The following is a 24,544-nucleotide window of genomic DNA, read 5'->3' as shown; positions in this document are numbered from 1 at the left end:
CTTTGAAGGCCTTGCCTGTACCTCTTCTCCCAAATATTTCCTCTATTGTTTCTCTATTGGGAAGAGTGTTGCATCTTCCCAAGCGGGATTTCTTGGTTTCAAGCAAGGACATCCAAATTTGCATACTGTGGGATATGGAACAACCTATACCGTCAGGTTTAGATATTGATTATGGTTTGGCACATCCTCTTTGCATTCTCTTACAGTTTTCTTCTTTCCCGAATGCATGTTACAAGTGTAGACAGATTGGTCACTTCACTTGATGTTGCCCCTCGCCCTCAACTCAATCTCACAATGTGAAAGACACATTGTCTCTCTTTGGAGTTCCTCCTCTCCCGTCCGTTAAACTGGAGCAGCCCAAGCATAAAAAGGAATGGAGATGGGTGTATCCTCATGGGAAAGCTCCTGTCACAACATCTCCTTTGGTCCCCTTGTCAAATTCCTTTCAAGCTCTTTCATTCCGAGATACTCCTGTGCCTGAATCTCAACCGCAAAATATGCTCCGTGGGTCCTATTCATGTTCCTTCTTCCACTGCTTCCACATCTTCTAGAATTGGTGTTTTTGACCTTCGGGCCCTCTTTAGTGCAGCACTCTCATTTTGTTGGAGAGGAGTCTCACCTAGCTTCTCCAATCATTCAATCACGGTCCCTTGAGCTACAAGTGGATAAATCTCCTTCAAATATAGTTAATGATGGCATGAGGATTTGAATATGGAATTGAGGGCACAAGATTAGCAGGTGGATATATCTCCTTCAGATATAATTAATGTTGGTAATAAGGATACAAACGTGGATTTGCGAGAGCCCTATACACAGGTACCTTCTCATGAACCTAATGAAAATTTCTCTCTTCAGAATATGCATCCTATGTACAAGATTTTAACCCTGTCATTCAAAAGTTTCATCTTCTTACTTACGTCAAGAAGAATCGCAAGGGTCAAAAGAAACTGCACTTTATTAATGGTACCACTACTGCGCTCAATGGTTTTCAAGTACAACAAGGCCTTACATTGGAGGAAATTGCCTTTATGTTGCCACCTGATGGCGTGAAATTTAATTTCCTCCAGCTCTCTCTTTTTTCTTGAGCTCCTACTCTTTTAGATAGGTGTATTGCTCCTTTTCATTTTTGCTCATAGTGGGTTTTCACCTTGTTTTGAGGTTTCCCACATAGTAATATATAGTATACCCACAAAAAAAGTGTGCGCACGCGCGAGTTCATGTGCGTGCATGCACGCAAGCTTGCATGCCTGTGCACACACTTGCGTGTGCTCTGGGTCAGGTTTGGTGCATTTCTATATATTTAGCCTACTCATCATGATGTATGGCATTCTTGCCATAGCATGAAGATATATATGTACATGTGTGTGCACATGAACACATGCATATGCATGCATGCATGTCAGAGTACATGTGTGCACGCCCGTCCATGTGCATGTCGCAATTGATGAAATGCTTACTCTGCCTTAAGGTACAAGCACACCGAATTGCTCAACAATGCAGACATTTAAGCCATATGTTTGCTGCATTCTGGAGTTCTTAGTAAATAATATCAAATTTGGAGCTGCCAGCAACACTTCAAACAAAAAAAAGAATGTTGCTAACTTGTGGAAAAAGAATATGTATTAATGCAACAATATCCAGAAATAAATCTTTCTTTAAATCGAATTTTCATCTCAAAAAATAAATGTGAAAACCCTTGGCATTTCTGGGCTTTTGCAATCAGGCCAACTTATAGTTTGAATGTGACCTGTTTTGTACTCTCCAAATAAAAGGGATCAACAACATTTGCTATGTTTCAGGAGTGATCCTCAATTGTGGAGACTAGTGCAGATAGTAGAATATCAGAGATTCAATACATTTGGAACTTTGCTCTTGTGTCTTTAAACACTTGTTCTGCAATAGCCGCAACACTACCATCTGCCCTTTTTATTTCCAAATTGGCCTTTTGATAATGTGAGGTTCCTCTAATGGCATCTGCGATAAAATCATCAAAACCGATCGCAATAGCTGCTTCAGCCTGTGCCCCATACACCAACCGCTACAATATGGCAACCAGCACATCACAAGAGTCAAAACCAAATCCATTCTTAGTAACATGATTTTAATGAAGATCATTTCACCCTTTGAGTAGGGGGCAGAGAATTCCTGGGCAATGTTAGTTTATGAATGGCACTCATTTTCCCTAACATTCTTCTGCAAGCTAACCTTGATTCTCGACAGATGTATGGCCCCAAAACACATTGGGCATGGCTCGCATGATGAGTACATCTCACAATCAGAGAGTTCTATGCGCCCAAGTTTCTTGCAAGCCTGAGAAAAAAACCACCATTTTTTTTTTGGGTAAGGTTAGCAAAGGAAATTCTGTGTCCCAAGACAAGGTTAGAGATATATTGCAGATTATTATTCCATGAATTCAGCAGTTCAATCGAATTCAAAAACCATATGTCACTCAGTGTCAATAGGTTTATGCCCCATATAGATAATGACAAATATAAATTATACAGGAGAGATGGAGAGGGCAATGCCCATGGGGAATGAGGATACTCTCAAGAGACCCTTCCCTGTTCAGAAACCAACCAAGCAAGACAAGAAACTAAGCACACTGAAAAGAATCTATCTATCAGGCAGGCCACTCCAAGAAGAGGAATCTACTTAAAGTGTTCTTATAGCGACACTCAGTTGAATAGCCTGTCTAACACCATTTTATGCTACAAGATCGGTCTTATTAATTCAATCAGGTCCATCTGCATGATGGACCCCAATCTTACAAGGATCGCCAAAAATTATGAAACGTTGATGAGATAATGTTTCACCTGCATTCAAGCAAGGCTTGCTGTTGGGGATACAAATCCACCATAAGATCACTAAAGTAAATTGTCACATAGAATTCACAGACAAGTAACCCCTTTTCTTTGCTAAATGTGTGCCCCTAATGAGCTGTTCTTAGATGCCTTGTGACCCCATAATCCTTTGATATTCAAAGCAAGCATAATAATGAATTGTCTTTGTTGGAGGGTTAAATGGCTCATCTGATTGCTCACCTTTCTAGAAGACCCACCTTCACTGACCTTATGGCTCATTATAAGCCAGCCTGTCGTTGGATTTTAACCCTGTTGTCTTTGAAATTCATAACACGAACAATAACGGTCTGTTGGAGACTTAAATGCTTTATTAATTAACTCTCTAGAAGGTCTAGCCTAAATTTTTTGGGTTCCTTTCATTCATTCTTATGAGGCACACTGTAAGCCATCCTTAAGCCTGGGGGCATCTCTTCTAAGATCACTTTGATGTACATCATAGTTAGACCAGTGATTTTGAAATGAGCATGCTGTTGCAAACATAGGATGTTGAAAAACACACTTGTCACCGTATGCCATCAGTAGATCTTCATTGTCATGGTATCCTTCTCATGCTTATCTCAGGTCAAGATTATAGCATGAAAAAAGTACTCAGGTGCACTGAAAGTGTTCGAATTCTTAAAACAGGCAACAACTAAAATTGAGCACATATACCTCAAGGACTCCAAGAACCATAACACCTGCAAAACATGCTAGCATTTCATAAACTGCCAGTAAACCCCCTCCCCCACTTTCAGGAAAGTGTACATTTTCTGAAAGATCTAGACAACCCTAGATGTGTTCTGTAAAATGTTGAGCACAGTAGTCTGCTTTGTTGGACCTCTGTGTTTTTTTTGGCCTCACGCCATCCCTTTCCCTGGCTCCTGCCCCTCCCAGCTTCTCTCAAAGAAGTGAGGTTGAACCTCAGTGTTCTTTGCCCCTCAATGACATAGTAGTTTCCTTGTCTAAATCAATGCAAGTCTAGTTGTCATGCATGATGATAAAGACTTTCCTTTGTTGCAATGATGGAGACCTGGAGATGATCGCCCATTCCTTATAGAGCCTCCCAAACCCAAAGGATTTGACAGTGCTCTCTTAGGATTGTTGCCAAGTTGAAGAGTATCGGTTGGGTCTTCACCTGAAGTATGGCATCGCAGTTGGCAAAGGGGAGGCATGCTTTCTCCACAGAGATGATCCCCCAATCTATCATATACAAAGAACAGCAGGTCATTAGTCAGGACATTCAGGTCATTGGCATCCAGAGCAGCTTTTGTCAAAGGTAGCATCTGGACGAGTTTATTGAGGTGGAGAGCTCAAAAACATGGAGCTCAGCAGCTGAAATGAGATTGCAAGAATGAGTACAAGCAGATGGCAAAACCCTAAAACCCTAGGGTGAGCCTAGGGTGAGGGTAAGTCAAAAGTGACTGTACCACTAATAGTAGTTAGGGGAGAAACCATAGAAGGAAAAAGTGCCCCTACACTCCTAATTAACTAATACATTGGCCGCTGCCTTAAATATTACAATATTTCCAGCACCCCCGTACAGTGACAATGTCTTGGTATACAAGGAGTGATCTCAATCCACCAAATGGAAGTAAGCCCAAAACCTTGTGGAAAGCTTCAAAACTTTTCTCTAAAGAGGGCCTTAGTAACCTGCAGTGTTCTGATGTGTAGGTCAGTAGATCAAACAGATCTCCCCCAGATATAACCTATCTCTAGCATAATGGTAATGGATCTCAATGTGTTTCGTGTGTACATGAAACACAGGATCCGTGCCACCACAATAGCACTCTGATTGTCAGTAAGGGAGTAGATGGCCACAAACCACCACGAAGATCTACCATCAATCTCTTGAGCCACACATTCAACTGTAGTTGTGAAAGCTTCCCTATACTCAGCTTCACAAGATGAGATTGCCACAAAGGATTGTTTCTTGCTCAGCCATGATATGCATGAAGTGCCACTAAAGAAACAATTTCCATTGGTGGAATGTCTAGTATCAGAATCACCAACCCAATCTTCAGAGTCACCCCCCCGACATAGAACAATCCAAGAGACTGATACCCTGCAAATATCTGAAAACACGCTTTACAGCACGCCAACAATGTGTCTTGGGGCTGTGCATATAATTGGTCAATTGGGACACACTGAACTAAGTATTTGGACAGTATTGCAAAGATAAATAAGGCATCGAACAGCCCGAATGTATACAACAGCATCAAATGGTTCACCTGCATCATGCATGGACAGAATCAACCCTGGCTCCATGGGGGTTGAAATAGGCTTGCAGTCCTGAAAACTGAACCTCTGCGACTAAATGCCCAAATACTAGTGTAACAAACCCATATCAGACATCTCAAATGAAGCTTCAAGATCCCTATTGAATTCAGCAATTTTCTCTTCATTTGTGCCTGTGAGAAGCATATCATCCGACACAAGATCATAATCCACAAATCCATTTTGTCTTTCTTTGACATTAAGGATACTCCCAGTTGGACTATTTTGTAGACCTAATTCGTAAAAAATTTATGAATTTTCACACCCAAGCCTGTGGACTTATTTCAGCCCATAAAAATCCTTGAAAATCCTGGTGGAGTCTGCATAATTTATGTTCCTGAACAGGCTCTGAAAACCAACAGGCTGACTCACATACTCTTCTTCCTGCGAATTCCTCATCGACAAAGGCTGTTTAAATATCCAGCTGATGTACTTTCCACCCAAAATGAACACCTGATGGCATTCATTGTAGAAGTGGGGACAAAGGTCATAACCCTTTGCAACTAGTCTGCCTTGTACCTGTCAATGGTATATACCTAGATGAATCTAGGAACATTCCCAAACTCATCCTCTAAAAAAACAACATAGTGCAGTTTCAATCTCATGATAGTCACAAGGTTGAAAACCATAAACTCCATCATGCATAGCAGGGACTAGCTACTATGACATCCCCACTGACGTCATCAGCGCCCAACAGTGGGTGTAGACCATAGTATAACAATATGCTCTCACACATACAAATCCACACACCCACACATACTTGAGCATCCATTTATACAAAGTCTTCGTACTGAGATTTTGTCAATGGTACCACAGATCTTTTGACCTTCTAGACACACTTTGTCCCAATAGCTTTCTTGCATATGGGCAAATCCACCAGTTCCCATGTATTGTTCTTCCTTGTAGAATCCAATTCTACCTGCATGGCCCCCATCCAATGCTCATTGTCTTAAGCATCCTCAAAACTGCTTACTTCTTCTGTATCATACAGTGAACTCATCCAAGCTGTATCAACAAAATTTCCCCAGTTTTGACTTTGCTCTTTGAAAATGTTTGGCTTGTGAATTAGAATTTCTGAATTCATCTACTTCTTTTCTATGTACAAGAAGAAAGAAATGTGTTGTAGACGAATTGAAAGTTTTAGTGGATTCAGAATTCATCTACTTCTCTTCTATGTATAAGAAGAAAGAAATGTGTTATAGATGAATTGAAAGTTTTAGTGGAAGACTAAATTATATTTCATATGGGAATCTAGGAGTAAGGTCGCATGACATAGAGTGTTCTGATCAACTAGAGCCTCAACTAAACCAAAACCTACTAATGACTCTGCCTAACCTAAGCATCCTCTTACAGATGACTCATGCTAGCTAAATATATGTGCATGTGCTTGTGAATAAAGTTCCTTGGGAAACATAAGGATTAGTTAGAAGTAATTTATGGAATGCCAAAATTATCTTTAGGAGTATGAGGAATTTGGAATGCAATCAAGATTCATTGTGTTGTGGAATATACGTTAGGAAGATCCATGTGTAAAGAGAATTGACAATTCGAAGAGAGAGGTTTTCCGTACTCCATTTACGAGAAAGATCCATCTGTAGAAAGAATTGCCAATTGAAAAAGAAAAGATTTCCCTGCTCTATTTACGAGAATATAAATACCTTAAAGCAGGGGAAGTATGTTACACCCCTGGCTAACAATGGGTGCTAACAACTAGCCCTAGGGTTAGGGGAGGCCATAGAGTGAGGTTGTTAGCCTAGGGTGGAAGCCCTAGGAGAAGGGTCAAGAAAAGCCCTCTGGATTAAAGGTCTAAGGAGTAAAAATCACTCGAGATATGTTTCTCCATGGCCTAATCTATATATTGGCATGAGGGCTTGGGTAATGGGCATTCACTTGGATCTTGGCCATAGGCATTGCAAGCTGGCAATGTTGGGTAAGGATCAATAGGCCATAGACCTTACTCCTGACCTTTATGTGCTTGGAGATGAGGTGGAAGAGATCTATTAATAGTTGGGTGGTGAGTATCACATGGTTATTCATGCAGTTCGGTTCCTAGTCTCTAGTTCAGAGAAGATTATCGTGGTAGATGACTCAAGGAAGGAGTCATCTCAACAAGCCTCCTCAAAGGTGGACTTCTCTAACTCTCAAGACAATCACCTACCCCTTGAAGCTGCATGGAAGCTTGCTTATAGACAGCATGTGTAATGAATTGCTATCAACCTTTTGACCAACCCCTGGCAACTCGCCTTTGAGAATCTTCACCATTTTTAGACGGTCATTGATAGACCCTCCCTCACCCAACATCAGTCTGAATAACTAATTATGGTGTGTAATTATTTGACCACATTGTTGGTCTCGTATAAATCTTTCAATATCTTCAAGGCCACAAGCAATTCTCCCAACTAAACGTGTCGAAACACCAAATCTGTAGCTGATCATGGATAGTGCCTCAGCATATGTCAAGAAGAATTCAGTAACATGCCCAAACTCATCCCCTAAAAATACAACACATAGTGCAATTTCAATCTCATGATAGTCACTCGCAAGGTTGAAAACGATAAACTCCATCACACATAGTAGGGACTAGCTACTATGACATCCCAAACCGACGGCATCAGCACCAAACGATGGGTATAGACCATTGTCATCCTGCTTCAACATGTATCCACTCGCTTGGTTCGTTTTTCAATAGTATGCTTATTAAGAAATGAAATGTTTTCCTACTGTTTAGTTACGGACAATGGGGACTAGGTCTAGCATTTGAGGGTGGACCCCCTTGCTTGGGGTTATGGGCATTAGTGACCCACATGAGTGATGGCCTCTCTTTGAGAGGGACATCTAGAAACCACACCCCACCTGAGTACCCAAACATGGGACCAATCAAATGCACAGATTGCATACCGACCTAGGAACCATTCAAGAGAATGTTCCCTGAGCTTTGGGTGTGGGCCTGGCAGCATGCCAAGAGTAATGGAGATACAAGATAAGACGACAAACAAATGAGCTCAGTATGGCTCAATTATGACCTTAGAGTACGTCAATAGATAGTCTAAGCTGTTAGGAACCCGTGGGTGCGATCAGAATTAAATTCTGACAACTTTGAAATTTTAGGGTTTTTGAGAGTGACGTGGCAGCTGACACGTGGCAGACTGCCGCATGGAATCTAAGCTGGCAGGTCAGTCCACCTGTCCCACACATGTGGCAGCATGCATGGCAAGTGGCAGGGCATGCAGGCCAAGTGTTTGGCCCCAAATCTGGTAGATTTGGGGCAGGTTGTGGGCTGTCCTCTTTGGGACTGCAGCCCACCAAAAATCTGGGACAAGTGTCCACCTTCCACTCTAGGCCTAGGGGAGGGGCTGAGCCTATAAAAGAAGGCCTCTCCCCTTCACTCCACACATGAAAATTTCGTCACTTTTCTTCTCCCTCCTTTTGGATGATGCAGCAGAACCTCTCCAGCTCCTTGGGTGCAGCCAGCTTCTCCCCAGGCCATTCTCTCACCTCAGCAGCACTTTCTCTCTCTACAAGAGCACATTCTCTCTCTACAGTTCCAGCCCCTCCTCTCCAGAAATCTGCCCCCTCTCAGCTCTTCTGGAACAGCAGCAGCATCCTCTCTCCTTCACCTAGCCTGGAGCAGCCACAGCCCCTTTCTCTCTCCTGCTGCAGTCTTTCTCTCTCTACTACAAAATTTCTCTCTCTACTGTTCCAGCCCATTTCCCTTGCAGAAATCTGCCTTTCTGTGCACCTCTGGAACAGCAGCAGCTCCTCTCTTACATCTCCTCCCTTGGGATCAGCATTGGCACTCTCTCTCTACAGCTATCACTCCATAAAAGCTTTCTCTCTCTAGCCTACAGGCTGTTTTTCTAAGCTGTTCTCATTCCAGCCCCTTTTCCACACTCTCCTCACCCAAGGTAGCTTCAGAGGCATCAAGGACTTCATCTACAAAAGGGTCAAGTCACGAAGGGAGCCTGTATTGTCAAGTTTATCTCATTTACAGCACTATTTCATGTTGTTTCTACTATCTTTATAGAAACTAGTGCTTGTCTCTAATGTTGGATATAAGTGGTGATTGTTGCAGGCTTCTTCCTTGTGGATTGGGCAAGCCAAGAGTTGAAACCTGAGCTTGGAGTCCTCCTTTTTGTTGTCTACCTTGTACATATGCTCTTGAGTCTTGTATCTAGGTCCTAGGTTTTCACTCAGTTCATCAGTTTGAAAGGTGCATTGCACCTTGGTCTTGTATCTCCATTTTCAAGAATAAAGTGAGCCTGGGTAAGGGGGGGGCCGTCTTGGCCCCTCAATCATATTGCATTTTTCCAATGATGTCACTTTGTCTTTAAGCTGTATAAGTCTTAATTCCAGCTTAATTGCAAACTCTTAAGTTCAAGTATATGTGTTTGGCAACTCGCAATCATCTCATTCAAATGCCTCTGCAAAATCCGTTGTCTGAATTGATAGAAAGCACCGAGTAGTTTACAACCATAGTATAGACATATGTTCTCACACATACCCACTCACCCACCATACTCGAGCATGCATTATACAAAAATCTTCGTACTAAGTTTATGTTAGCATTACGAAGGTGAAGGGCAGACTCAACTCTGACAAAGGCTAGCATTAAAGGAGAAGGCTCATCAAAGTAGTCCGCATTCTCTTAATTCAAGCTACAATTGCTTGTGGAGACTATATGAATCTGTCCTGCGACGTTTTGGTAAGCACGCATCCGGTTTCTGACCAGCTGCCAAAAGTTCAGTCATATTTCATTTTAGTCTCTCCCAAATGAGCATCTAAGCAAAAAAAAAAAGCTTGGAGGACAATCTAGCTGATAGGGCAAGGCACAACTTAAGATAGAAAGAATTTATCGCAATATCAACAAGCCACAAGGGTGGAGCTTTGGAAGGTATGGGTATGGCAGTGCAAGTTATTATTGCACAAGCTGCTCCTCATTATTGTGTGTAAGTGTACTTTGGCATCCTTTGCTAGTATTTGTGTGGTCTTTGATATTTTCTTCCTTTATGGAGACCACACAATGCTTCGAGTCTCCTTCTTGACGTCATGCTTCTATCCGCCCTTGAATCCAAAAGTCTTTCCCTGTATCAAGGCATATGTTGTGCTAGCATTCTCAATCAATTAAGACATGTTGGAAACTTTCGTCTTCGTACACTAGTCTCTAAGCTCCTTTGGTAAGCCACAGCAATGCTTCTCTACCTACTCACAAAAAGGAACATGCCGATAGGAGCTTACAGGCAACAAAGCCGCCCAAAATTTACTATTGTACTCCTCAAGATCTTGGAAGTTGTTTGAATTCAGTTCGTGCCAAGCAGTCACGATGTCAACCTCAAAATTTGTACTAAGCCACGCAGCTGAAAACACTTGTTTAAAGCCTAACAAAGTAGTAGGTGCGGTGTTCTACATAATCATAGTGGTCCACCACTGGAGAGCATTACCCTTCAAAAAACTTGCAGCCCGACGTATCTTACATGACTACGAAAAAATTCCTCCATTATACGCTGCATCAAACTGCTAGAGAAAGGTCAAAGCCTTAAGCTTATCCTAAATACCACAAAATGTCTCAAATTTGACCACAGCTCCAGCTTCTTATAGTCTTTCACTTTCCCTTTCGGTGCCAAGTTATCATATGCAGGTGTCTAAGCAAAAGGAACAACAGCACTCATACTATCTCCAGCACTAACACCATGAGGCTGTATTATTCAGACCAGCTCCTGAATTTTGCATATTTGGCATAACCGTATTGCCTGCTAGTGCATTAGGCATTCCCATTTGCATCCTTGGGGCTGCCCCAACATTTGCATACATTAAATTATGTCCCATGGGCTGCATAATAGGCTGGAACCCCACCATCTAACTTGCAGGCATACCAGCAAATTGTGCTTGAGGGCTAACCATAGCCTCGAAAATTGATCCTCCACCAAAATAACATTGTTGTGAAGGGGGTGCAATAACTTCTTCCTGTCCAAAAACTATAGACTGAAAATTATTGCCTTGATTCCACCCCGGAATACCATTAGATTGTTGCAAACCATAAAGGTTTTGCGAGGGCTGCTCCTGAAAATTCACATGCGATCTCTTGTTAACGTCAAACTCCTTATCCACATCATCGGACTTCCTTTTCTTTGGCTGCATTTCCTAATTAAGAATCTTCTGAAGACGAGGGTCCTGTATGAATTGAGAAAAGGCACTCATAAAGCTTCTGCAACTATGCCTTGAAGAAATCCACATCCTCCTCATCAATATTGTCAAACTAATGCTCAGCAACATGCTGGGATCCCTGTCTCACACCCTGGTCATCAATAGGGGTCTAAGACATCCTATTTTTGTCTTCCTCTTCCATGAGAGCTGGAGATATTTCCCTATGACACATATTACTGGACTCTAAGCTGTATCCTTTGTCTAGTGTACTGGACTTGCACCAAGCCAACCACAGGCTCACCTCTTGAAAAAGTTAGGTGGGTCCCGGCAACGGAACCATGAAACCAGCCTTCACTAATCAAAGGGTGGTAGAATCCACTTTAACCACAGCATACACAGTAAATAATAAAATTATTAATCACCACAGATTAAATCACGGGGAGCTAGAGCGCTCCTACTCAGAAACAAAGACACCGATTGGCCTCAAATACTAGCGCCCCTTGTGATATTTCTTTAATATTCATACAAAGCCAAGTGGCCAATTACAAGGTCTTTTGAAAGCTGCACCACAGGCAAACATTGCCCACACACTTCCAATATCCTACATACCCTGCAATTCCTTCTCAACTTTTATATGGCGAATATGCATCCAATCACTAGGCAATCACGCACTCCAACACACTCCAGGGAGAATTGCGATGGATTTTCTCTCTCTTCTTGGCCTAAATTTGGCCTCTTGCATGCTAAACAAATGTCCTGTGCTGTTTTTTGAGTCGAGCATTGTGGTGCATTTCAAGCCTTTGATAGGCTGTGACAGTATTTGTCACTGTGGACAGATTCTCTTTGGCAGATTTTGGCTGTGCATTTTGCATCCCAAGAAGGGATTTTACTTGCTCAGTTTGCTGTGTTTTTTAGTTTATCTGGCAAAAATGGCTCAGAACAACCCCAATGAGGTGTTTGAAGTCCTCACACAGGAGGATAAGTTGGATGGCACCAACTACTCCTTGTGGAGTTTTATGGTTCGCAACATCTTGGTTGGCAGACATCTTTGGGATCATGTCAATGGAGATGAAGCAAGACCAGATTCTGTGGCTACACCTGTCACTCCTACAGCTGGAGGCAGGGGTAGAGGTCAAAATGCAGCAACACAAGTAATTAGAGATGCTGCTCCAGTAGCTCCCACAACAGAGCAAAAAAGATGGGATTCTAGGGATGCACAAGCTCTATCAGTGATTTCTCTTTCTGTCAAGAGGTTCATTATTCCTCATATTCAGTCATGCAAGACCTCCAAGGCAGCTTGGGAGATATTAGAGAGTATGTTTGCAGCAAGAAATGATGCCAGAGTTTCCTTCCTGAAGAGAGAGCTTTCTCATACGCATATGGATGAGGGAGATTCCATGAATACTCACCTCACAAAGCTTCAGTATTTGAGGGAGCAGTTGCTGAATATTGATGAAGTTATTCTGGATTCAGAGATGATTACCACCACTTTGAATTCTCTTCTTGAGTCCTATCTTGGTTTCCACACCTCGCTGAATTTGTCATTGAGGGGGGGCAGCAATCCTCTCTCTTTTCACAAGTTGGTAGAACTTCTGTTGCAGGAAGAGCAGACACGAAGAAATATGGCAACAAGGGCTGGCGAGCATGCCATGCTTTCTAAGTTTAAGCCCAAGGGAAAAGGGCAGCAAAAGGAACATGCCAATCAGCCTGCACATCAGCATAAAGCTGATTCAGGACAGCCCTCTTGTAAGGCTAAGGGTGATGCAAATAAGCCTAAAAAGAAGGGCATTTGTCACTACTGCAAGACGCAAGGTCATTATATTGGTGAGTGCAAGAAACACATAGCTAAAGAAAAGAAAAGGGATTCAAGTATGGCTGTGTTAGATGCATCAGCTCCTCATGCACATGATGGGGGAGATGCTACAGCCAACTTTGTGGAAGAGCACTATGGATTTTTGTCTTGCATTTCAGATTCTTCAATGGGTAGTTCAGATGCTACAGCCACTATTGAGGACGATCCTTATGCTTTCTTGACTTGCAATTATGATCTGCAAAGAATGCATGCCGTCTCAGTGTCAATGAGACACTGAATACTTGGTATTTTGATAGTGGTGCTTCTAAGCACATCACTTCTAAGAAGAGCCTTTTTGCATCTCTACATCCTTCACCTACTAAAAAGAATGTGACTTGTGCAAATAATTCTTCTTATTCAATGTGTAGAGTGGGGAACATCATCCTCACATCCACTAATAGCACAAATTTCAAAATTTCAGATGTTCTCTATGTGCCAGGTATAAAGAAAATTTTGCTTTCAGTGTCCTCTCTCAATTCAGGTTAAATTCAATGATGCTAAGTGTGCATTCAAAGACAAAAAGAATGACTATGCTTTGATGTTGTCTGGCACTTTGTATCGGGGTCTTTTTCAGCTTGACATATATGAGAAAAGATCCGATCTTGCACTTTCAGTGAACACTCCCACTGCTGCGATACAGAATGCGGAGTTATGGCAAGCCAGGCATGGGCAATGGAGCTATGGCAGCTTAATGACACTTCAGAAGCATGCTATGGTTGATGCATTGCGTCCTTTAAAGTCACCTCCTCCTCATGCATGTGAAGGTTGCATCCTTGGCAAGATGCATAGATTTCCTTTTAAGAAGGATGGTGCATTGAGAGCTACACGTAAATTACAGCTCATTTACAATGATGTCTGCGGTCCCACGAGGACACCTGCTTTTGGTGGTTCTCTCTATTATGTTACATTCATAAATGATTTCACCAATTACACTTGGGTCTATGGTCTTAAGGAAAAATCAGAAGTATTTATGCATTTCAAACACTTTGTGGCTATGGTTGAGAATGAGACAGGACTCAAGGTGCAGACACTTCGCACAAATAGAGGGAGGGAGTATATGTCTCATGAGTTTGAGGCATTTTTGAAGGAGAAAGGCATCACGCATCAGCTTACAATGAGGCTTACACCTCAGCAAAATGGCAAAGCTGAGCGCAAGTCCTACATCCCGGATGACCACCATAAGGTCAGTTATTGCCATGGCTAAAAAATTTTGTTTGGTCTCACGACTTTCTCTTCCAAGCCACGTTTTCTGATCACGGGAGTAGCACCATCTTAACCACCCAGCCAAACTGCCAAAGCTCAAAAGCAAGAGAGAGAGAGCTATTTTTGAAATCACGTAATTACCCAATTCTCCATTCTCTCACAAGCTTTGACACCCCAATTCCCTAGATAGATCTAGATGCCATATGTCATCCATATAGGGCCTTACTAATGCAACAGTTCACCCCTCTCTTGGGATGCATTTAATTCCTTGCCCCTAGGCACATTCTTTGCACTAGGCCCCTGGTCTCAGATCTATCTAGTCCGGTGCTATCAGCCCTCACCTAGGACCTTGACATTAATCCCTCCCGATCATTTACATAAAGCGCAAACACATATATTACAAAGATAGATCCTATAAGGGAAATGTCGACTGATTCTTCCGAGGTCATGCTACCTCGGCTAGAGCGTAACATTCCTTCCCTCTTCAGACATCAGCGTCCTCGATGATAAAGTCTGGGAACACTCTCCGCAACTGATATACGGACTCCCAAGTAGCTTCGGATAGAGGCTGACCATGCCATGCAACCAACACCGTGGGTATCTTCCGATTTCGTATTTGCATTGTTCCTCGGTCCAGGATTCTTGTTGGTTTGCGCCTTGCAATATCCTCTATCTCCTGAAACAAAACCACACCTTCGATTAGTGAGTCACCAGTATGTAAAAATTTCTTTAAGCGTGAAACATGAAAAACCGGGTGCACCTTACACCCCTGTGGCAATTCTAATTTATAGGCTACACTGCCTATTCTTTTCAGAATTAACCACGGCCCACAGTATCGAGGTGATAACTTAGCACACTCTCCTGAAGTCAACGACTTCGAGTGCGAAGGAATTCTGAGAAAAACTTTTTCTCCTTCTTCAAATACTCTTATAGACCGATTTTCATCCGCATACACCTTGGCTCTATCCATAGCCTGGCGGATATTAGCTCTCGCAAGTGCTAGCATCTCCCGCATCTGAACTACAAAGTTCGCGGCACTAGGCACTTTCTGAGGTACTCCAACTATAGTTGGATTGGCTGGCCTATAACCATAGTTCAGCTCAAACGGACTGAACCCAGTAGATGAATGTTTCCTGTCATTGTAGGCAAACTCCAACAATGGCAACCACTTGTCCCATGTATGTTGCCTCAATGACACATATGCTCTCAGCATATCCTCTAAAGTCTGGTTGACTCTCTCCGTCTGACCATCCGTCTCAGGATGATCCCCACTACTCATTCCCAACTCAGTCCTTAGTGTCTCAAATACCGCAGTCCAAAAGTGACCGGTAAACCTGACATCTCTGTCTGACACTATGGATCTAGGCAATCCATGCAGACGAAAAATATGTCTAATAAACAAATCCGCTACTTGCGGGGCACTAACAGACTCTCTAGTCGGAATGAAGTGAGCCATCTTGGTTAGACGATCAACCACCACAAGGATAGAATTATACCCTCCTTGTGTTGCAGGTAACCCTACAATAAAATCCATGGAAATGCTCTCCCACTTACTTAGTGGTATTTCCAAGGGTTGTAAAAGTCCGGGTGGCTTCACCCGCTCGGCCTTACTTACCTGACACGAGAAACACCGTGTCACATATTCATGAATATGCTTTTTCATCTTTGGCCAAAAGAAGTCTCGCTTCACGAGATCATACGTCTTCTCGACACCTGGATGTCCCGCACACGGGCTATCATGGCATTGTCGAATGACTCTCTGCCTGAGATCATTCTGACCAGGTACTACAACCTTGCCATTTCTAACTAGCATACCATCCCTTATGGTATATCTTGCATAAGTTTGGCCTTTTCTGGATGCCAGGTCATCCTTTTCATTTTCCCCGGGTTTTAACACATGAGCCTTAGGCCATAAGCTCTGGACAAACTCGTCCACCTTCTGAGTTTCTTTTATTTCGGTCATTAGAGCGCTCTCTAATACCGTGAAACTCAGGTTGTGCATAATGCGAGATAACGCATCAGCTACCTTATTGTCTTTTCCTCTTCGGTACCGAATCGTAAGATTAAACTCCTGCATGAGCTCTGCCCACCTAGCTTGGCGGCCCCTCAAGTCAGGCTGTTTACAGAAATGTTTCAGAGTATCATGATCCACATCCACATAAAACTCTGAACCATACAGATAATGCCTCCATGTTTTCAAAGCATGGATAACAGCATACAACTCCAATTCATGAGTTGGCCAATTCCTTTGAGAGGGAGAAAGCTTCTTGCTTTCGAAGGCTACTGGCCTTCCCTCTTGAAGGAGGACTGCTCCTACCGCAATGCCACTTGCATCGGTTTCTAGGAACAACGGTTTCTGGGGATCAACTATTTTTAACACCGGTCCTGAGACCACAGCTTGTTTTATGGTGTTAAAACTTTCTTGTTGATTCTGTCCCCAAATAAAAGGTACTTTACCTGAGGTTAGATCAGTCAATGGCGATACTATTCCGGAATATCCTTTGATATGCCTTCTATAAAACTGGACAAATCCCAAGAATGATCGCAACGCGGTCAGACTCTGAGGGATTGGCCAAGTTAGTATCGCAGCCACTTTCTTCGGATTCATTTCTACCCCTTGTGGAGTAATTATGAACCCTAGATACTCAAGCCTAACCATACACAGTATAGTTTTCTTTTTATTCACATATAGACTGGCTTTCCTCAAAGTACTGAACACTATCCTTAAGTGTTCACGATGCTCAGTAATGCTTTTACTGAATATCAAGATATCGTCAATAAAATGTACTACGAACTTTCCGATATACGGTCGTAGTAAATCGTTCATAAGCATGACGAAAGTCGCTGGAGCATTGGTAAGTCCGAAGGGCATTACCAAAAACTCATAATGACCAAACCTGCTTCTAAAAGCGGTTTTATGCACATCCTCGGCTCTAATCCGGATCTGATGATAGCCGCACTTAAGATCTATCTTGCTGAAAATTACGGCTCCATGTAATGCATCTAGCAAATCATCAATCCGAGCCATCGGATATCTGTGCTTGACAGTGATATTATTTAATGCTCTGTAATCTATACAGAGGCGAAACGTATCATCCTTTTTCCTCTTTAATATCACTGGTGAAGCAAAAGGTGAGAAACTTGGTTGAATCTGCCCCAACTTGAGGTATTCTTCCAGTTGCCTACGCACCTCCGCTTCTTCAGTAAAACTCATTCTATAGGGAGGTCTATTTACAGGTTCTGCCCCCGGGATCAGTTCAATCTTATGCTGAACTTTCCGTTCTGGAGGTAACCCATAAGGTAGTTCATCCCTAAAACATTCAGAGAACTCCTCTGTTATAAGATTAGCCAGCTTGGCCATCTCATCACTTTGCATAACATCAGTGCTAGCCGAAGACTCATCCACCGACTCTACCGATGCTGTGCAAAGGTATAAAGACTCTACTTGAGCCTTTCTGATTTCCATCACGGAAACCAACGGTCCCTGAGGTATATCTCTTCCACCTCGCAAGACATAAAGCACATCATTCATCTTGAATTGATATACGTGCTTTTTCCAATCAATGGCTGGATTCTTCCTAGAATGCCACGCCATTCCCAGGGCTATATCCGCATGAGCAAGCTTGGTTATTTCAAAATCAAGCTTCTCAGTATAGTCCTGAATCTGAAGCTCCAACTGGGTAACCCTTTGGTCCCATACTTCAGTTGAACTTCCATCAGCCATCCTGACTGTATACGCATAGTCAGATGGACTTGTTTTCAATTTCAGCCTCTTCACGAGCTTGGAGTTAATCACATTGTGAGTTGACGCTGAGTCAAACAACACAATGACATCATGATTGGCCACTTGCCCTTTCATTTTGATTAGCTCCGTATCATTGAAGGCTGTATACCCCGTTGCTGCGGGCTTAGATAGGATGTTATCAGGTGCACTCGTCACTAACTTAGTAACAGACACACAAAACAAACAAGGTACTAACCTCTGAGAAGATCCCGCTAGCTGAATCTGCATCTCTTCCGCTCTGGGACTTCCCTGCATCTCCACGTCGCACTCTGAGATCACCATCTCAGCCATCCGACGATCTTTATTACGTGGACAATCTCTCCACTGATGAGGTTGAAGGCAACCAAAGCATAAGCCTTCTCTCCTCGCTTTTTCCCTTTGTTCCGGGTTCAAGGGAGACTTAGACCAAGCCCGGGCTGCCATTGGAGTTACTTTTCTCTTCACTCCAATGGTGGTACTTGGTTTAGGAGCTTCAGCCGGTCTCGCCTGCTTGGCTTGACCACTCGGCTGCGAACCACTCCCTTTACTAGTCCACTTCTTCTTAAACCCAGATTTCTTTGGATACCCATACTGGGTTCCGACCTGTGCAAACCCACTTGGCTTGCTGCCCTTGGCATCCTCATAGTTCAAGGCTATAGCTATTGCATCATCTAGCGTGTTCGCGTACTTAGCCCGAACTTCCATTTTTATTCGGTCATTCAATCCAAATATGAAATCTTTCACTTGGATTGATTGAGGCAGGGGTTCATCAACCTTCATTACACTCTCTCGAAACTTATCAGTGTATTCTGCCACTGATAAATTTCTCTGACGCAGGTTCCTATATTGATCCCAAGCTCGGGATGCCTCGTCAGGAGGTAAGAAGTGTTTCCTGAACTCTCTTTTAAACCCCTCCCAGGTAGTGGATGCTATGCCATCCTTTTGTTGCTTAATCCACCACCGATCCGCTGCCTCACTAAACATGTGGGTGGCCTCGCGGATCTTTTTGATGTCATTTCTGATCTCACAAATGGCGAACGCCTCGTCCCATTTGTGTAACCATGTCTCAATGACATCGGAGCTACGGTCGTTCATCCGACCAGAATACTTTTCCGGTCTGTAATTGGCAATAATTGGCACTTTTGCCTTCCTAGGCTCGACCGTATGGACACTAGACTCCGGTTCCATTGGAGCCTTTCCCTTCTCCTCTCGAGAAGGTCTGGCAGACATACTCTGGAGTGTTCTCCTAAGTTCGGACTGCCCTGCATTAGCTTGTAATTGCTGTGCTAACAACTGTTGTAAGGCATCCTCCAACAATGCAATTCTGCCAGATAAGGTATGAGCTACTGGGCGCGATCCCTGCTGGGTCGGCCGGACTCCTGATTCACCAGGGTCCCTCCTGGAAGCCCCTTCTTCTGCTTCCATTTAGTTCAGTAGGCGTTTTGTTTTGGGGTTTCTTTTTTTTTTTTTTTTTTTAAAAACACCCCTAGAACACTGTAATCAAAAGCTGACACAATTCAGGGTACTGACACTCTGAACACAATTCCCTATACTAGGGAACTCCTGCAACCTGACATGCACACTAATTACGTATCTGACACAGGCATATGCATTTAATCCCGCCTTTCCCTATACTAGGGAAGCTACTGCATTTTACTCTGACTGAAGCCCACCGGCATATTCTCAAGCATAGTCTGTCCTTACTACAGCATTAAATTCTATGCTTACTTGTCGCTTTTCACGCAAACGGAGTATCAGCAACCAACCAGGGAAAAAAACACAGAATCGACAGAAATGACAAAGAACCTTCCTGGTCTATGAATTTTGATCCAAACCCAAAAGGGAAAATAGGTAGGAAGCTCCCTGGAATTCGAGTTCTGCAACCAGCTAAATTCAATCCTTGTTCTCCAGCCTGCGCGTCGCCCTATCAGCGTTGACCGAAGACCAAATATACCACGCTTCCGCTGCGCTCCGTCAGGTCCGCTCAACTGTGCCAATCGTGGGAGGGCTGCACTAGACTCCTCGTCGGATCAACGGCGTATCCCATCCAGGTCTTCCGTTAGATTCCCAAAAGGCATCGCGACACGGTCCATGCTCTACGCCAGGCGATCGCTCGAGTGCCTAGGCACCTTTCTTTTTCAGACGCGTACGTAAAAGAATGGCGAACTGCTATGCTTCGTCGCACGTCAGCACTTTTCGTTCGCTTCCTCTCCTACCCCGCTCCGTGCAGCTTACGCAATCGTAATACCCATTTGACGCGATCGTCAGACGGACCCTTTTCACCCCTCTCTTGGATCGCTCCAACAGCCCGTTCGTCGATTCACCCTTCCTTCCAACCTTCAGCTCTGATACCAAATCTCACGACTTTCTCTTCCAAGCCACGTTTTCTGATCACGGGAGTAGCACCATCTTAACCACCCAGCCAAACTGCCAAAGCTCAAAAGCAAGAGAGAGAGAGCTATTTTTGAAATCACGTAATTACCCAATTCTCCATTCTCTCACAAGCTTTGACACCCCAATTCCCTAGATAGATCTAGATGCCATATGTCATCCATATAGGGCCTTACTAATGCAACAGTTCACCCCTCTCTTGGGATGCATTTAATTCCTTGCCCCTAGGCACATTCTTTGCACTAGGCCCCTGGTCTCAGATCTATCTAGTCCGGTGCTATCAGCCCTCACCTAGGACCTTGACATTAATCCCTCCCGATCATTTACATAAAGCGCAAACACATATATTACAAAGATAGATCCTATAAGGGAAATGTCGACTGATTCTTCCGAGGTCATGCTACCTCGGCTAGAGCGTAACATTTGGAATGTCCATCAGTTGGACATAAAAACAGCTTTCCTTAATGGGGACTTTTAGGAAGAGGTTTATGTCAAACAACCTCCTGGATTTAAACTTCCTGGCAATGCACTTCAGGTTTGCAAGCTAAACAAAGCTTTATATGGGCTGAAACAAGCCCCACGTGCATGGTATGCCAAGATTGATGCATTCCTGGCAAGTAAGGGGTTACATAATAGTCTCACAAAAAGCACCCTCTACATCAAGAAGGATGGGGGGGATATTTTGATCATCATTATTTATGTAGATGACATGCTGCTCACAGGGTCAAATGAGGAAATAATTGCAGATTTCAAAGCTGAGTTGAAGGCTGAATTTGACATGACAGATTTAGGCATGTTAAATTTTCATTTGGGGATCCACTCTATACAAGACAAGCATGGCATCATTATGTCTCAATCCAAGTATGTGCAGAAGCTCTTGGATAGGTTCAACATGCATGATTGCAAGCCTATAGCCACTCCCATGGAGCCGGGGCTGAAGCTTACTATGTATGATGCAGGTGAATCAGTGGATGTCACACTTTACAGCCAGGCTATGGGATGCCTCATTTATTTGTGCAATACTAGGCCCGATATTCAGTATGCAATATCTCAAGTGAGCAAGTATGTGCACAGCCGAAAGACAACACATTGACAAGCTGTAAAGCGCATCTTCCGTTATTTGCAAGGCACAAAGTCTTATGGCTTGATGTTTCCCAGGGGGAGTAACTTGCAGATGCATGCTTACAGTGATTCAGATTGGACTGGAGACTATGATACTAGGCAGTCCACTAGTGGTAATTGTTTCTTTTTGGGCAAAGCTTGCATTTCTTGGTTGAGCAAGAAGCAATCTACAGTGGCTACTTCCTCATGTGAAGCTGAGTACGGGGCAGCTTTCACAGCCACAATTGAATGTGTTTGGCTACAACGTTTGTTCGCTGATCTTCATCTCTTATTGGAGGGTCCTTCTCCAATTCTCACTGATAGTCAGAGTGCTATAGCAGTGGCAAAGAATCTTGTGTTTCATGCTCGCACGAAGCACATTGAGGTTCATTATCATTATGTCAGAGAGAATTTGAATTCACGGGAGATCAGTATGATCTATGTGTCAACACATAACAATGTTGCAGACATCTTCACCAAAGCACTTCCACGTGAGAAGTTAATGTGCTCATGCAAAAATTTCACCAAAAGCATGTAATGAGACCAGGTTCAGAATCACTATGCTGGAAAAATGGCACTTTGTTGTGAAGGACTAGAAGTATGTATAAGGATTATCTATTAAAAGTAAGGCCCCAAAATCAATAGAGGTAAATATAGCCTGCAGTAGACATCTTACCTCACGAATTGCTGTGACCTCAGCATGGGCTGTGGGGTCAGTGTATTCCAAAACCATATTGTGACAGCTGACAACAATCTCATCATTTAGTACCACAACAGCTCCAAAAGGTCCACCATGACCACAATTGACTCCTTCATAGGCCTCCTCCACTGCCTGGGACAAAAAGTTGTAATCTCTGTCCTGAACAGCTGGACAACCAAAAAAATCAAATCAATGCAATTCCCTCACTTCAAGGGTTACAAAGCTACAGAGCTTTGAAACGATAACGGGATACCTTCATGATGCCCTGGAAAGGTCGAAGCAACAGAAATGGTATTGTCACTTTCCAAGACCTTCAATTCCACTGTGAAAGGCATCAATCAATAAAGGTCAGAAGATGTTGAAAACAAAGAATGCGAACCTGAGATGTATGCAGACTTTTCGTTAAGCAGCATCGAGTCGACCAGAGTACCAGTTTCCTCCATTGAGGCGAGAAGCACCACGAAGATAAACACCTGTCCACTTGCTGCAAATGCACGTAGATTTATATTCTCATCCCTAAAGCAAAATAAAAAGATCCGAAATGAGTTCCAACTCCTGATAGTAGCAAACCCATATAAACTATGGAAACGTAATGGCACCTTGGCAGCACAAGCGTATATGAATAAGGTCGAAAATGAATGGGAAAACGTAGAGAACCCAGAAACAGTTCTCTGCTGGAAAAACAAATCCCACCCCGATTTGAAATTTTTGACGATGGCACTCTCAGCTCCCATCCCGCAAACCAGAGGAATTGGCGTTGTAATTTTCCCCAGTGAACATAACATCCAAATCACAAATGGAAGCGTGCAAACTAAACGTGCAAAAACGAGCACGGCAAGATCAGGCGGAGCGACACCAGGAAGATTTGACGGAAGAAATTTGGCCATACGGATCTCGTAATGGATTGACGTAGTGTCTGTTCACAGGCTCCAACCCCCCAATGGATAGTATTGCGCCCCTACCGAGACCAGCAACAACAAGAACAACAACAACATGCGACAAATAGCCGTCCTATTCCCAGCTCCGCGAGACAAAAGAGCAACGAACAAGGACAAGCCAAAAAAAATGCATGTGCGCTATCGGAAAGCTTCAATGGCGACAAACGAAACACGAGCGAGAGAGAACAGGAAACGGAAGGTGGGAAGGGGAGTTACCAAAGAGCAAGAAGCTGAATGGGTAACGATAAGGAGGAGAAGGGTTGTCTGTTGGTGGTGCTGTGAAGTTGCTGGGCTATGGCGGACAAGCTACAGTGCTCTTCTTCTTCTTCGTCTTCCTCGAGACACACAAACAAAAACGCTACCAACTATCTTGGAGGCTTCTCTTTAGTATTCTATGTTTGGGCCTCATTCCCTCCCTCTTTTGCATTTTCTCAAATTGCTTTCATCAGCCACCTTTTCCCAACGTTTCACTTGCCTTTCCTTTGTTATGGGCCATGCCCTTCCCAACTACCTTTTCATAAAGAAGAACTCAATGAAATGGAATGGAATGCCTTGCATTTGGGTGGAATTCACAACCCGTCGTCCATGGCTCAAGTTCGCGGCACAGTCGCAATTACGATGGCTGTTGGATCTTCCAACTTCCTCCTCTGCACCCTTGGCAACCGCTCAATCGCAAATCGTTGGATCGAATCCCAATCGAATGGCCATAATTCATCACGATTATAAGCCGTTAGATCTTGAGCTCGATCATAAGGTGAGGCACTTTTTGTGGATCTTACGGTGACTATGCAACACTTCTCGTGTGCCCTTCAATTAACTTTTTCATCCTACAGTGGAAATGTGGCGTTGCTCGTGTGCCCTCAACTCATATCTCCCCTCAAATCTAACGTCCCATATATCTGCCACATGTCAACTGCCTCCCCAAGCCGTTGACGGTCGGGAATCATCACCGGCCATCTTTTACCAGTCGAAAACTAGCTCCATCAGCTTCCGACCTAAAGGCTAATCGCCACAACTGCGCCGGTTTTCTCCTAGTAAAGGAAGGCCGACGATGATTCACTATTCCTCCACTCGTCGCAACTCAATCAAATAATCCAGCCGTAGGTTATACCCTTTCACAACAAGCATCCGCCCATCGTGCTCAACAGCATGAGCTGACAACTAAGTCATGCTTGGGTAGGAAATGAAAGTCAAGCGGCCTCAAGATGTCCCCAAGAGAATGTATGCTTAGAAGTAGACCAATCACGAGGATTCAAACTTGGGTTGCCAGGCTAGAATCTAACACTTGATCAACTGGATCAGTTTCTCTTGGGGTCCACCTCTGTGTCATTTATGATGTTT

The 24,544-nt window shown here is 43.5% G+C and overlaps 1 protein-coding gene across 1 annotated transcript; it reads right to left on the bottom strand.

The window, feature by feature from the left end:
- Window positions 1–1,653: 1,653 nt before the first annotated feature.
- Window positions 1,654–23,604, bottom strand: LOC147900362 (Cytidine/deoxycytidylate deaminase family protein). Its single transcript, XM_087377174.1, has 6 exons — window positions 23,420–23,604; window positions 22,696–22,781; window positions 22,519–22,587; window positions 22,242–22,432; window positions 2,206–2,310; window positions 1,654–2,038 (listed from the first exon to the last, which is right to left on the bottom strand). Exons 2-6 carry the CDS (start codon window positions 22,706–22,708, stop codon window positions 1,850–1,852), a joined length of 567 nt encoding a protein of 188 aa, XP_087233300.1. The 5' UTR covers window positions 22,709–22,781; window positions 23,420–23,604; the 3' UTR covers window positions 1,654–1,849.
- Window positions 23,605–24,544: the final 940 nt, after the last annotated feature.

Source organism: Dipteris shenzhenensis, chromosome 7, assembly GCF_047967505.1.
Source record: "Dipteris shenzhenensis isolate YYH24624 ecotype China chromosome 7, Dip_SZ_1.0, whole genome shotgun sequence".
In the NCBI taxonomy this organism is placed as follows: Eukaryota; Viridiplantae; Streptophyta; class Polypodiopsida; order Gleicheniales; family Dipteridaceae; genus Dipteris; species Dipteris shenzhenensis.
This window is presented reverse-complemented; position numbering and strand designations above follow the sequence as displayed.